This window comes from Rhea pennata, chromosome 24 (assembly GCF_028389875.1).
Source record: "Rhea pennata isolate bPtePen1 chromosome 24, bPtePen1.pri, whole genome shotgun sequence".
NCBI classification, from domain to species: Eukaryota; Metazoa; Chordata; class Aves; order Rheiformes; family Rheidae; genus Rhea; species Rhea pennata.
The window spans coordinates 3807762-3821627 of NC_084686.1; the positions used below are offsets into that span (position 1 = coordinate 3807762).

The 13866-nt window shown below is 47.3% G+C and overlaps 1 protein-coding gene across 1 annotated transcript in view; it reads left to right on the top strand.

Moving 5' to 3' along the window:
• The window catches only part of GRIK4 (glutamate ionotropic receptor kainate type subunit 4), a 208349-nt gene that overhangs the window by 164741 nt on the left and 29742 nt on the right, over positions 1 to 13866 (top strand). The window contains exons 9-11 of the mRNA XM_062594730.1: positions 4677 to 4829; positions 6127 to 6231; positions 13484 to 13591. Of these exons, the coding sequence (XP_062450714.1) occupies positions 4677 to 4829; positions 6127 to 6231; positions 13484 to 13591 (366 nt within the window). The remainder of the gene's footprint in view (positions 1 to 4676; positions 4830 to 6126; positions 6232 to 13483; positions 13592 to 13866) is intronic.

Genomic DNA, 13866 nt, shown 5'->3' on the forward strand with positions numbered 1-13866 from the left:
GGCTTTCTTGCAAGGGCTGAGAAGGCATCTCAGGAAGGAGGAGGGAGCTGCTTGCTCTAATGCCATTCTCATTAATCACATTGCAAAGAAAGGAAATCAGACAAAATCATTCAAATTACAGATGGCTAGATTAGGTAATTAGAATTTAGGCTAAAACAGATGTTTGTAATTAAGTGTTTATTTCATTGAATAAAATCCAGATTGTAAAGTCTATTTCACAGGATTTTAATGGTTTTAATTCTTTGTGTTATGTTTGGGGGCAAAGATACAGATGACAATGCTCTAGGAAGGAAAAAAAATAGTACAAAACTGCAAAACCAGAACCACCCAAACCTGCCCATATTTCCCTGCAGAACAGCTTGCCTTTAAACATAGCCTTTATGTGGGATATTTCTGTAAATAAAAAATACAGTGGGATCTTCCACTCAACCGCACTGAACCTGCTGTTAGTTTCTAGAAGGCCAGACTTGGCGGTTAGAGGAGGCTGTGCTGCATCCAGCAAGGAGCCGTAGTGCACCAGAGCTGAGATCAGGTACTGCCCCTGCTCCAGAGATCAGGGGCTCTGGTAGTTGCCTTAAATGCACCAGGCAGAGTGGTTCTGCCTTCTGCGTGCAAGGGCTGGAGATCTGTTTCTTGCCCCTTTCGAATTAGCCATTTGCTCCCCATGCCTTGTAGCGTGTTGGTGCCCTGCAGCGCAACCTGTGATTATTTCTTGGGTACAGCTTGCTCCTGGTGCAGCTGACCAGCCCGCCCGGGGGAGCGGAGCGACGAGCCTGTCTGCCCAGCCCACCGTCTGCTGGAGCCTTGCTCTGATGAGGCATCCATCAAGTTGCAATTTTCATCAGCAACTTTCATCACCAAGAATTAAGCTTTAAGGTTTGAGGGAAGTCTCCTGAGACCCAGGAACCTGGGGGGGGGGGGGGGACCAGCGCTGAGCTTACCAATCTTTCATGTGCAGTCTGTCGCAGAGCTACTACATCGTAAGAAAAGTACAAAAACTACAGTGATCTGTACAAATCAGGTGAGGTATGCGAGGAAGAGAATCAATTTGTTAGCAAGCAAATCAGCTTTTCATGAGCGTGACAAAGCTGTGGTTTAAAACGAGAACGTAAAAGTAGGGAGAGGCTTTACCAGCGACGTGGAGAAACCCGAGGCCATGTACCTGAGAGCAGTGACAGGTAGTCCCTGCTGAATCCTCTTGGAGCAAGTTAACAAGATAGTGCCTCCAGCTCTCTGCTCCGCTCTGCGAGAGGTTGTGGCCTCAAGGCGCGAGAGAACACGTGGCTGCTCTGCGTCTGCTCCAGTGCAAAGTCAGGCAGCCTAGCTTAACTCGGTGGTAACTAAGTGAGCTTTTTGCCCATGCCCTTATGGGTCGTAGGAGATAGCTGGAAGTGGTGAGCTTGTGGGACCCCCCCGTCCTAGTTAACCTTGGTAAAAGACACTTACCTACCTATGAAAGACCTTTAAGCAGAGGAAAGAGGAGTGTAATACAGGCAAGTAAAGGCCTAAAAACCATCAGCACTCAGTCCTAGGGAGATTTTAAAGTGATATTGAAGGGAGAATTGAGGGAGGTGTCTGGATCTCTTTACTTGCATGTTGCTATGTTGCCAGGCCCCCATGTGTTTGTGTCATGCTTCAGGGCACCCAGGATTGAGAGGTTGGCGTAGGATCCTGGTTTTGAGCCCAGTGGGGCAGGGAATGGCTGGCATAAGAAATGATGAAGTAAGAAATGGAAATGAGGTGCTTCTGAAAAAAAAATGTGATTTAAAAAAAAAAAGAAAAATTAAAGGAGGCAAGTTGAGGACATGGGAAGGTAAGTTGAGGACATGGGAGGGATTTCCTGTTCCCCACTGAGAGGACTTTGTTTTCTGTATCAGAGCTGCCTCCCTGTTCCCTTAATGCTTGAAATCATATAGGGCCCCACCAGAAATCCTAGCAAATTGTTTAAGGCTAAGAAGTAAAATATTCCAATCAATAATGTTGAATGCTTCACTAAGATCTACAAGTTTATTGCTCAACAGCTATTAAGAGATCATTAACTGCTCAGACAAAATGGAAATGAAAACCCAACAGGAGACAATTAAAAATGCTGGGCCAATTTTCAGGTCTGGTGTGAGTTGGTGAGACTTTGGGGTTGCAGGGGTTTGATTTATTCTCAGAATATTGTCATTGACCAATTGCTGTTAGTATGGGTCCTGATTCAGGAAAGCAATTGATAATCATATATGGTATCCTGTAATTTGAATGGGATTCAGTCCATGGTTAAAATTAAGTGTGTGCTAAAGAGCTTTCTTGAACAGAGGCCAAGGTAGGGAGTGATACTGGCCAGAGAAGTCCTATTTAGAGTTCGTAGGAGAAGACCTTATACTAAGGGGAAAAAGTAGGAGTAGAGAGAAGGATGTATCAGCTCCTTTAAGAAACTCTAGAAAATGCTTCCCAGGAGGGGAATTCTTAGAACAGATGTGAATACTAAGTGAAAAAGGCAGACGACTTATCATCAAACATAAAGGAAGAAGCACAGGAGAGACGTTCCCTGTGATTATAAAGGGAACCGTGGTGTCTCGTGTTTGAGACTCGATAGGCAGGAGGAAGCCCAAGTGCTGCTCCCGCTCTGCCTCTGGCTCTTCATATGTCCTCAGGCAAGCTGCTCAGCTCCTCGGCACTACCATTTTTCTCCTGTAAAATAGCTGTAATAATATTTCATAGCTCAGGAGTCAGTCAGTTCATATTATTAGTCGAATGCTTATAACACTGATGATAAAAGATGCTGCCTGTTGCATGGGAGGAGGGGTTGGGTCCAAGACCAGCAGATGCCAGTCAAGTTGCTTAAAGCTTACTGGAAAGTGCCTGGATACAATCTGTGCAAGAGCATGGACAGACTAAGCAGGTAGTAATAGACAAGCAGGTAGGTGCAGGGAGAATCACTGAGAGAGCAAATGTGAGTCAGTACCAGGGGAGAGGAGGCAGAAATACTGAGGGACTGCCTGTGCTAGCAGAGCTAGTGGTTGGTGGGGATTTTTTTAGCATTTGGCTGTAATCATGCATTTTAACTCATGCCGATTTGTACATTTTTAAGCCTTAGGTTGCTTGTTAACTGCCTAATCTGAGGTCGTTGAAGTCAACCAAATTTTTACCACTGATCTGAGTAAGATCAATCAGGGTTAAATCTGTCTCACTCTGTTCAAATTAGTAATGTTGATGGGAACCAAAGGTTCACTGGGATGATTGAACTGGGTGAGACTGTCCCTGCTGGGCAACCGGCAGAAGTGAATAAACCTAATCAGACTTGGAGAGGAACAGGAGATTCAGATATTGCTGAACTGTCATCAGTCATGAATGGTGTAAGATGGGGAGAAGGAGGCACAGGCTAGACACTGAGTACGTTGCTGGGAGCTGGGGTGGCAAGAGGCTGCTCTCTGAAGTAGCCATGAGGAAAATGTAGCCTTCATAGTAATGAGCTGCAACAGCTTAATTCCAGCAGAGTCAGGAGGTGACAATAATTAAAAGTGAAATTTTAGTCGCAGCAATGAACATGGGAGCGCAAATGAACGATTAGCAACTACATCAAAATCATCAAAACAGTTGTGCATGGGTAAGAAACAGTGCGTGAGGCTTGATGGACAAAGAAATCTGATTAAGGGCAAACAAAACAAAGGTGAAAAGGAGAGGGGATGAGCTCTGTGGGTTCTGGCCATTGCTTCAGCAATGCAGTTACAGTGTAGATAATAGTTGGCAGGAAACCGGAGGCTGTAGTGAGGAAATAAATGGTCTCTGTGGGGTCTGAGAGCTAAGTTGTCTGAGAGCAGCTAAGCTTCATTTCTTGTTGATCTGCATCTCATAGTGGTGCTTGAATGAGGATTCTTCGATGCCTAATAAAGGCTAAAACATCATAGTCATTTTTTGTGTTGTGGGTGCGAAAATTGGATCTTTATTCTGCCCATATGCCTATTTTCTGAGCTCTGAATGACCCTGATGCTCTCAGGAGTGTTCCGCATGTCAGTCTTGGTGAGCAGATTGAACCAAAGGGCCAAAAAAACCCCGCAACTTGATTACACATGGGATTACACATGTCCCAGTGATCTCTGTGCAGGCTCACAAAGAACTACGATTCAGGGATACCACTGCCAAACTTGCCCCTGCCTTCAGATCCCGTCAGGTCGGTGCACAGTTGTACACAGTGTTGCTGGAGCAGGGTGGTAGGCACTTAGCGCCTGCTCTCTGCGTGGAGTCAGCCAAGGACACTGATCTAACCAGGGTTCTGGACAAAGCCCTCTCCAGCTTGCTGCAAGGTGCCAAAGGTGCAGGAAGAGGCTGGTCGACAGCCTGGAGAGGGCAGTGATAGTGGTTCTTTGTCTTGGCAACTGCAAAAAATATCCATCTGCCTTGGACCATTTGCAGATGCCATGTCCCCAGGCCAACTGGGGAGGAGCTGCAGCCAGGGAGAGGCCAGGTCTCCAGCTCCCAGGCTCGGCCAGAGTATGTGAGCATATGTAGGCTTCGAGAGTGATGTCCTGTGTGCAACCATCTAGGCCACCTGCCTGGCAAATGGAGCAGACTGCCTCTTTCCTTAGTGTACATCTTGGCTATACAGCACAAAGAAGGTCTAAGCCTTATTTGATTTTCTATCTTTCAATGCCAGTCCTGAAGGGTCTCAATTTTCTTCCCTCTGCCCCCAGCTCTCTTCAGCGTTGCTCTTTGATGCTGTTTATGCTGTAGTGAGTGCTGTGCAGGAGCTGAACCGGAGCCAGGAGATTGGTGTGAAGCCCTTGTCCTGTGGATCTGCCCAGATCTGGCAGCACGGCACCAGCCTGATGAACTATCTGAGAATGGTGAGAAGGGACTGAAGTTTGCTGCTGTGTCAGTAGCTAGTGCTTTTCCCTGCCAGAAGCAAAAAATTTGTACATACACGTTGATGTCGGCAGAGTTTTTGAGCACAGAGTATCGATCTGTTCGAAGGTAGCACTGGGAATGAAAAGAGGAGATCTGAGAGACGGTTTGTCACTGGCCTTGGAACGACATGAAACTCTCTATCTTTCAGGCTTTGCCACAGAAAAAATGAAATTCAATGAATTTAAAAAAAAAAATTGTGAATGTTTCTAAGTGATTTGAGCCCTGTTTTGAGTGAACTTGAGTTGATATAAGGTCATGCAGTACAACTGCTCAAAGATTAGTGCCAAGAGGTGAGTTTCCCTATGAAGGGGGTTTGGTCTTCTTTGAACATAAAAGCACCGATTACTGGAACAGATTAAATGTCATTCCGGCACAAGAGCAGACCCCCAAATTTCAGCTCTGTGAAATGGTTGGAGTTTGTCACACTGATCCCTCGGAACTGAAGTTGAGCTCTATTTTTGGGCTGGAAGCCTGCAGAAGGAGCATGCTTTCTGATGCTGTTTGGGATGCAACTGAAATGTCATGAGAAGAGGAAATTCCATGAGACATTTTCCTAAAGGGAGGATCAGCCAAACAGGAGCTTTATGGTGCTTTGGCCCGGGCATGTGAAACCTACTTTAAATCTCACCCTTGGTCAAAGGCAATAAAATTCTTCAGCTCCCCTTGGCTCTTTTAGGAGGCCCATTAGCGTGCTGCTGTTACTGAAAAGGTGCTTCAGCAGCAAGCGAGCGACGTTTAATTTGCCCAGTGAAGCTAGACAATCACCTTGCCTCCCTTTGCAACATGCTCCTGTGTTAAACGCAAGCCCGATGTAGTGAAACAGCACGTGCAACGGTTTGTGGAGGAATCCCCAGCCAGTGATTCAGCGTGAGACGGTTAAAAGCTCCTGCCCGTGGCAGAGCTGCACGTTGATAGCCTGGGGCTGGGGGGAGGCAGCAAGGGGCCGGGAGGGGAGCGTCCCAGGCGGAGGGGAAGCAGTGGGCACGCTGCACCTTCCTTTGCTGATTTTTTTTTTGCTCCCTCCACACCAGTCCTCTCAGTGCTACACCAGGCAGCCTCTGAGAGCAATTAGGATGATGGCTGCAGGAAAATTGCGTTACCCTGCCATCTCCTTGTTTCTAGTGAGAGGCTGGCTGCTGGGCGTGCTGAGCAAGGAGCAGGCACCCCGAGACTCTGCTTGGGGCGGTGAGGGTGAGCTGTCTCAATGGGCGCTGTAACTCACTGTCTCTTGGACAGGTAGAATTGGAAGGTCTCACCGGCCACATTGAATTCAACAGCAAAGGTCAGCGATCCAACTACGCCTTGAAAATCCTGCAGTACACGCGCAACGGCTTCCGGCAGGTAGGACCGGCCCCGCTCACCCTGCCTTTGTTCGTAAGCTTGTGGGGATGCACCTATTTGGGATGATTTGGATGGGGAAAAATGTGAGTTTTTCCCGTGAAATGTGGAAAATGTTGTTATTAAGCTTTCTGACCTACTCTTTTGTGAGGGAAAACTAAGGGGGAAATTCCATGTCAGCTCCTTCACACCATCTGTTCTTGGTACGCGGCATGCTGGAGTAGATGCAACGTGATTTACCTTCTGATTTATCGTGCATGCACCTCGGTAACTTGTTTGCTTAGCTCGGACTGTCGTTTGCTTTTTGTCACAGTGCTTGTAGATTCCTCACAGTATTAGGCCTTTTCCCCTCTGCTTCTTTCTATCTGAGGGATGTATTTTTTGGCTTGAGCTAAGGTTAAGGATGCCGTGTGGTACTACAGGTATGAAACTGGTGAGATTGCAGGACACGTGTCCAAGGAATTAGCTTTTTACTGGTGAATCCAAACTTCCTTCAGGAAACAAATGAGAGTTCTAGAAAATGGGCTTTCATCTGTCTTATTTCCATGCTGACAGCTTTATGCCTGCCCTTTTCTCAGAGGTTGCCCACTTCTTCTAGACACCATAGAACAAGTTATTGTTTCTTACCCCACATGAATATGGCATTTTGGCATTAGGAAATCTCTTCTGCTGGCAGCAGCCAATTTTAGCCTTGGCAAGAATGTTACCTGCTAGTTCTTACCTGTCAAGCGACAGCTCAACTTTGATGTCGCCTTTAGCTCACTGTGAGTGAGCAGAAGTTCAGGATGGCATTTTCCCCACAGTAAGACCTCTTAAAGCATCATTGCCCTTCTAATCATTTCCTGAACCCAGCATATTCTGAGTAAAAGTGACAGGTCCAAGGCCATCTACATTAATAAAAGCACCCATTCAGCTGGAGCAGGGAAACCAAAAATTTTAATACCTGCTATGATTGCTATATTTTTAATGTGCTTAAATGTGGCAGGGAGTTCACCTTAAATGTACAGGTCCTCTTGGATCAGTGCTTCTCCAAGAACTCCAGAGATGCATCTCAGCTCCTCACTTGGGTGACAGAAATGGTCAGTGTTGGTGGATAACTGTCTTTACAGTTTGGAGGCAGCCGATTTTCCAAGCTGTTAAGAGAGAAAAAAAAAAAAAAAAAAAAAAAACACACTCTATTATGGAGACCAGGTAAAAGATCCTGGAGGGTGCCTCTTGCTAACAAGGTCTGCTTAACATTGATATGCAGATGATGATGATTAAACAGCTTCTGCTACACAGTCCCTCTGTTAAAGAGCAGAGCTTCTCTGAGAGGTGATGGATAAGGGCCTCTGCTTGTGTTTCAGATGATACAGGGTCAGTCTTCCTTGTCTGTAGCTGTTTTTTTCCTGAAAGAGAAGTATGCAAACTTGCTTCAGGATCAGGGAGTGATGCTGGTTCCAGACCTCTCCTGTGGTGGGGAGACCATAGCCCCTTTTGACATTTGTCTCTCTGCTTTGCCCCATATTCCTAAAATGCACCAGACAGGAAGGACAAGTGGTAGCACGGGATTAAGGCCAGCAGCTGGGGTGCTGCATGTACAGTGGCTGATGGTACGTCTGAAAGAAAATGGGATCTATTTTCTAAGGCAAAAGCTTCAACTCTTCTTCAGCTGTTCCAATCTGACAGGAAAAAAAAAATCTTTTTTTAATCTGTTATACACTATGGATCAGCAAATAAGCAGCTTCATGTTTCAGAGGTTCCCAAGAAACCTGCATTGGAGTTCAGCTTTTCAAATTTCCTATCACAGAGCGGTGGTGATAAATTACTTCAAGTCACGCTAACAAGGTGCTGGAGGGGCAGGGAAATCCCTTGGGGTGTGTTACTGCCTGCTCAGGGTGTTTGGTGGCCGCAAGCCCTCTCCTGTCAGAAATCCATCACGATGAAGTCATTCTTCGTAAAACTGCTCTGTATTCCCGTGTAAACCTTTCTGCGGGGTGGCCTTTCCTTGACAAGCAGCCCTGTTTCAGGGACCTCGCCTGGCTGAGAGGCAGCATGCTGATGCAAGCCCCTCCAGGCATTTCTTACGGTTAGGCTGCCCCGTCCAGGTCTCTAAAACACATCTCCCAGTCCCAAGCCTTGCAGCTTTTCCCAACGATCTCCCTGCAGCTGGAGCCACGAGGCTTGGGCACAACGTACAGCGTGGTTCCTGCACGGTCCTGCCCCTGCTCTCCCCTCCCCAAACCAAAGGCCTTGGGGCTGGAGCGACTCTACCATGCCTCAGATAGTTATTTTCTTCTCAGCCATCCAGCCTTGTTGTAATGAAAATAACTGAGTAAATCATTAAAAGTCATTTAATTAAACCCACCGTGAGGTGATGGGGTGAGGAACAAATATTCATGTCCTGGAGACAATCTTATTCCCGAGGGTCATATTAACTGATTTGCACAGGCTCTTGTTTGAAACACGCTTATTCCCTCCTTTTTTTTTCAATCAAGCTCATGCTCTCTGCCCATTTCTGTCTCTCTCCCTCTCTCTCCTTCCATCTATTGAAGCCACAGGGACTTCCAGCTCATCAGCTTTGATAGAGAATTCACCAAGTCCTGAAGCTGATCCAGATCTCAGCCAGCAAACAAATTAGACACTTAGATTTTCAAAGTTGCTGTTGCTTTTGGGCAGGGAGAGACAGGGCTTTTTGGCATTTAATTTTTAATATATTTATGTAACGCACCAAACGTGTTTTTCCTGATTTAGCTTAACTGGTGGAAATTTTTCCCCAGCCGTATGAGAGCTGCTCTCTGTTCATAGGATGCCTGATAAAGCACAGACTCGTTACCGTGTTGGTGATCCATAGATCTGACAAGCACTGGGTTTGTAAATGTCATCTTTTTATTTTTTCCCTTTCTTTGCCCCTTTAAAAAAAAAAACATTGCAGCAGGTTTCTGATTAGTGATTTGCAGTAAACCAAGAACTACGGTTTGGCAGCCTAACAGGAGAAGGAGAATGAAGAGGAGATGGCATTTATAGGACACCCTGAGAGCAGGTATAAACGGGCGAGGCAGGGAGGGCTATAGGAACCAGCTCTCCGAGCTAGCCCCCTATAATGGCCGTGTTTTCTCCTGCTCCCGCTACTCTCCCCCTTGTTCTCTCCCTGTCCTAAATGTGGCCAATTAGTTGCTGTTTAGCTAAAAGGCTTCGAGGATGTCCTGACACAGAGCTGCAGAAGTGGCAGGGGGGTGCCTAATTGGTATGGCGATGAGTTACAGATGAGTTACCAGCTGATAGCTCCGAGACCATCCATGATCTCCACCACTTCAAAACTTTTTAACTTAAAAGTGGCTAATCAGTCTCGATGGGACTTGCTCCTCTCTAGTTATTACCCCTAGCAAGAATTCAGGGACGGATCCTGCAAAGAGCTGATGGTTTTTGCCTCCCAGGACTGAGGAAAATCAGTGCATCCCACAGTTGGGTCCTTTCTGGACTAAGCCGGGTGCCAATCATGTTGTCTGAATGCAATGCCTGGGAAGGAAGGGGATCGCAGGGGTTGGTGAATGGCCTCAGAGGTGCGTTGTGTGTGTTATGTGGTTGTGCAGGTATCTAATTGCATCTCTTACTAGAAAAGTCTGTTTCCCTTTAGCACCAACGAGGATTTCCAAATGCAGACTTGATGAGAAATGATTGCATTTGCACTCCTTCCTTTTCCTGGGGACACAGAGGGGCAAGGAGGTCATGAGTGCAACCTACAGGACAGAGGCTGCTGCTCTGAGCCCAGATGATATCTGGTTTTTTTTCTTTTTTTCCAGTGGGAGCCTCCTGCCTGTATTTTTGGTTGGGGAAGTGGGGTGGTAAGTGCCCCCAGTGCCTCTGGAGTTTATGGAAAGGTCTTGCCATGTCATCTCTCCTTGCCGTCAGCTGCCATTCAGGCCTGCGGGGCACCAAGCAGAAGTCTTTATTAGCATCATTAGTTTGAGTGGTATTTTGTCATCTCATGCTACGAGGAGTTTGAAAGCCCAGGCATCATTAGCGTGGCTCCGTCTGATCTGCAGGAGCTGAACGGATTGAAGGAGCAAGTCCGGAACGCCACGCTCCGCCTCGTGTTAGGCACTGGTAATTTTGTACAGCGATGAGAAATCTTTAAGTGTCATTATTTCCAATAACGCCTGTTGTGGAGCAGCTAATTTGAGAAATCTTGCCTACCTGTGGAGACAGGGAAGTGTCACAAGCAATGTCACTTTCTTGCTTGTTCCAGGCTCAAGTGCTTGCTCTTCGGGCTGATTTGCGCTGAAACTGTGTGTTAGCTCCTGGCCTATAACAAGGACACGTAACAAGAAACACCTTTTACCTCGGGGCGCTTTGCATCCCTTGCAGCGAGGGCAGGCGGAGGGAGGCTCGTCCTGCCCGCGTGGGCGTCCGCAGCAGTGCCGGGGCGAGGGAGCAGAGGGAGCTCTCTGCGTCTGGGCCGTGGGGTGTCCCATGCCACCAGGTCATGTCATCGCTTTCCTAAAGGTGTCGAGATCCAGCTTGCAATCAGGTGGTTACGTTGCACTTTCTGCTCTGTTGGGAAAGATACTCTGTCAACTTCAGCGCCTCTGATCATTAGAAACCCTCCTTTAATTTTCAACCTGTTTATTCCTGGCTGGTTTATATCTATTTATTTTTGTGCCAATGCTATCATCTTAACTTCAAAAGCTGTTCTACCCTTTGCTGTGGACCTCCTCCACCTGCTGTATTTATACAGACCAATCACATCCTGCTTTAAAAACTCTCAAATCCTAAAAACTCCTGAGTCCTAGTCTAGAGCTTTAACAGCAGGGCCATCACAGCCACGTCTGTGTAGAACATTTGATTGTTTTCTAAGGCATTTTGCAGATGAATGTTTTCTGTTTTTCAGAGGTCCTTTATGTATAAATAGAGATGATTAAAATCACCTTGGCATCCGTCTTGCAGTGAGGGAGAGATCAGAGGATCCCAGACATCTTCTGACGCATTAAACTTCAGAAACACCAAACCATGTGAGGAGACAATTAGTGTCATTATCGTACTGTCAAGGGGGTCAGTTGAGAGCTGGAACAAGCCCAGAATTGAGTGGAAACACCCCAGCACACAGAAGTGTTTAGCCTTGGTGCTGTGTTAAAAGCAAGGTCAAATCCACCGTGTTGTCAGAGGAGGAGGCAGTCAATTAGTCTCAATATGCCGGCAGGGGAGGTACCAATTTGAGAACAGTGAGGGCTGTTGAAATTAAAGTTAATCTGTCACTAATCTCTGGTGGTGAAATCTGGAAGAAAAAAAAATAGGCGGTGTTTATGACTGATCGCTCACTCAGAGACGCAGTTGCTGCAGAGGGTCTTGTGGCAATCACAGCAAGAGCTTTGTGCAGAGCTGGGGAATACGGACCGGATAAAATCCACCTGTTGCACCCGTACAGCCCCTGTGTGGGCCATTTCAAGTTGTGCTTCAAGTACTCCGTGTCCATGAAGTAAACAGAAAATCTCCTGATTTGGGACCGTCCTTCCTAGAGGTTAGTCCTGCTCTACAGTGTCAACATGCTGCTACGAGCTTGTTGGTAGATAAGCCACAGCAAACTGTCAAGACAACAGACTCCTGCCTCTGCTCCCCTCCTGCTCTGACACATCCGTCATTGCCTCAATCTCCCCGTTTGTCAGACAAAGCTAATGAGCCCTCAGTGCCTCTCATATTGGTGGTGAGCCTTGAAGAGTTAATGCTTGCAAAACCTTCTGAGGTCCTTGCCGTGACAAGTGCTTTTAGCAGAGGGATATTAATATTGTAGAAGGGGCCGGACTGACAACTGTGAGGAATAATCTTTGTTGTGTTATCTGCAGAATAAACAAGACCACCTCTGGGGACTCAGTTGGCTCTACTTATGCAGCTACATCAAGATGTCTCTACCCCAGCCTGGGAGCAGAGGGAGATGCATGCAACTGTCCAATTATTTTCCATGCCTTTCCTGAGAAACTTGGAATGTCTTGAGACTTGAGAGTCTTGTTGTGCTCCCCCATTGGCCACTTGTGCCTAGAGATGAGGAGATTGGATTTAGGATTTGGAGATGGCAAAAGTTTTCTGAGATTCTTCAGTCGCTTGAACCTGCAGCCAGGATAAGAAAGGACTTTGCCCTTTTCTCAGCTACCAGAGCAATTCAGTTGCTCGTCAGCGTAGCAGCATGGCTGCAGTTTGAGATCGTGTTCAGCCTGTTGTTAAGGTGAAGGTGCTTGGTCAGGGTTAGAAAGCATTCACCCCAGATCGATGCCACTGGTCTCTGGTTCTTAGCAATAGAAGCTGTGATGGTATGATGGTCCTTCTGAAGTGGCTTTTTTCCTGTGAGGGTTGATAGTGGTCTGTATCAGCTTTTAACAACACTTTGTGGAGGAGAGCGAGAGGTTACGCTTGCTTTCAGGCAGGTGAAATCCTTTGCTAAAAGTCACAGAGACAATGTAAAGTGGTGTGGAGTTAGGGGCAGCAACTCCGTCTCCTCGTTTCTAGGCTCTCACTGTGAAATTGCAGGGCTTCAGAACTGAAGTTCTTCCAAACCGTGTCAGTTTTACAGAATATCTGTGCACGGCATCACAGTGGAAAGAGCTCAGCACGATGAACCCTACTATCTACTGTGCTATCAAAGGATGATGCAGCCAACTCAGACCAGGGCTATGGCATTGCCTTTCTCAGCAGCATCCTGCCAAATGCTCCTGTGCCATGCCTTCTTTAGGATTTCACCTCAGGAAGCGAGGAGGTGAAGGGGTCAGCAGAAATGCATCGCTGTTGGGAGTGAAGACCAAGTCTTTGTCTTACGGATGTTACCTGGCTGTTGTGCCTTGGCATGACGGGCAGGAAAGGCTCCTAACAGCATAGCAGAGGGGGTAGGAAGCAGGTGCCGCTCCGGTGGCACGGAGCTGCTGGGTGAGACAGACCCATCTCGGGGACGCGTTGAGCACAGGGCTGTACGCTGCTTCGCCCCAGGAAGCCGCTGCCAGCGCAGCGCAGTCCTGCCGCGCGGCTCGGCTGCAGCTGTGGTGCAGCCACCTGGGACGGCAGGACAGCAGTGAGTCTGGAGGTGTCGGCAGCTGGGAGCGTGCCAGAGCTGCACAGCGGGGGACCGGTCTGCCCGTCCTACCGTAGGTGGGGTGCATCATGAAAGTAATGGAGCATTCCTAAATACCTTCTACAGGACTGGCTCGATGGTTGTCAGTCCCTGGAGCCATATGGTGGGTGCGTACAGTAATTTGCCCTGTAAATCTCATTATTGTGCTGTTTATCTCTCCAGATTGGGCACTGGCACGTTTCTGAAGGGCTCAGCATGGACAACAGAATCTTCTCCTCCAACATATCAGACAGTCTGTTCAATACCACGCTCATTGTCACAACCATCCTGGTAAGTGAGGGGGTCACCTACAGTTCCCATTAGCTCTTTGCCAGCCCAGTGTTTAGGGGTGTCAATCAGCTAGAATATTATTCCCTCTTCCTACCCCCTCTGCCCCCAGCATGCAGCATTGCACACTGATTTATAAAGAACAGACGATCAAATCACTAATTACAGCACTGAGGACAATTCATGACAGTATAATTAAACTCAAGTTGATGTTTCATATGGAAATGATATTTGATGTGTTCAGAAGCAGCTGGGGAGAGGGCTGGGATGGGGATAAG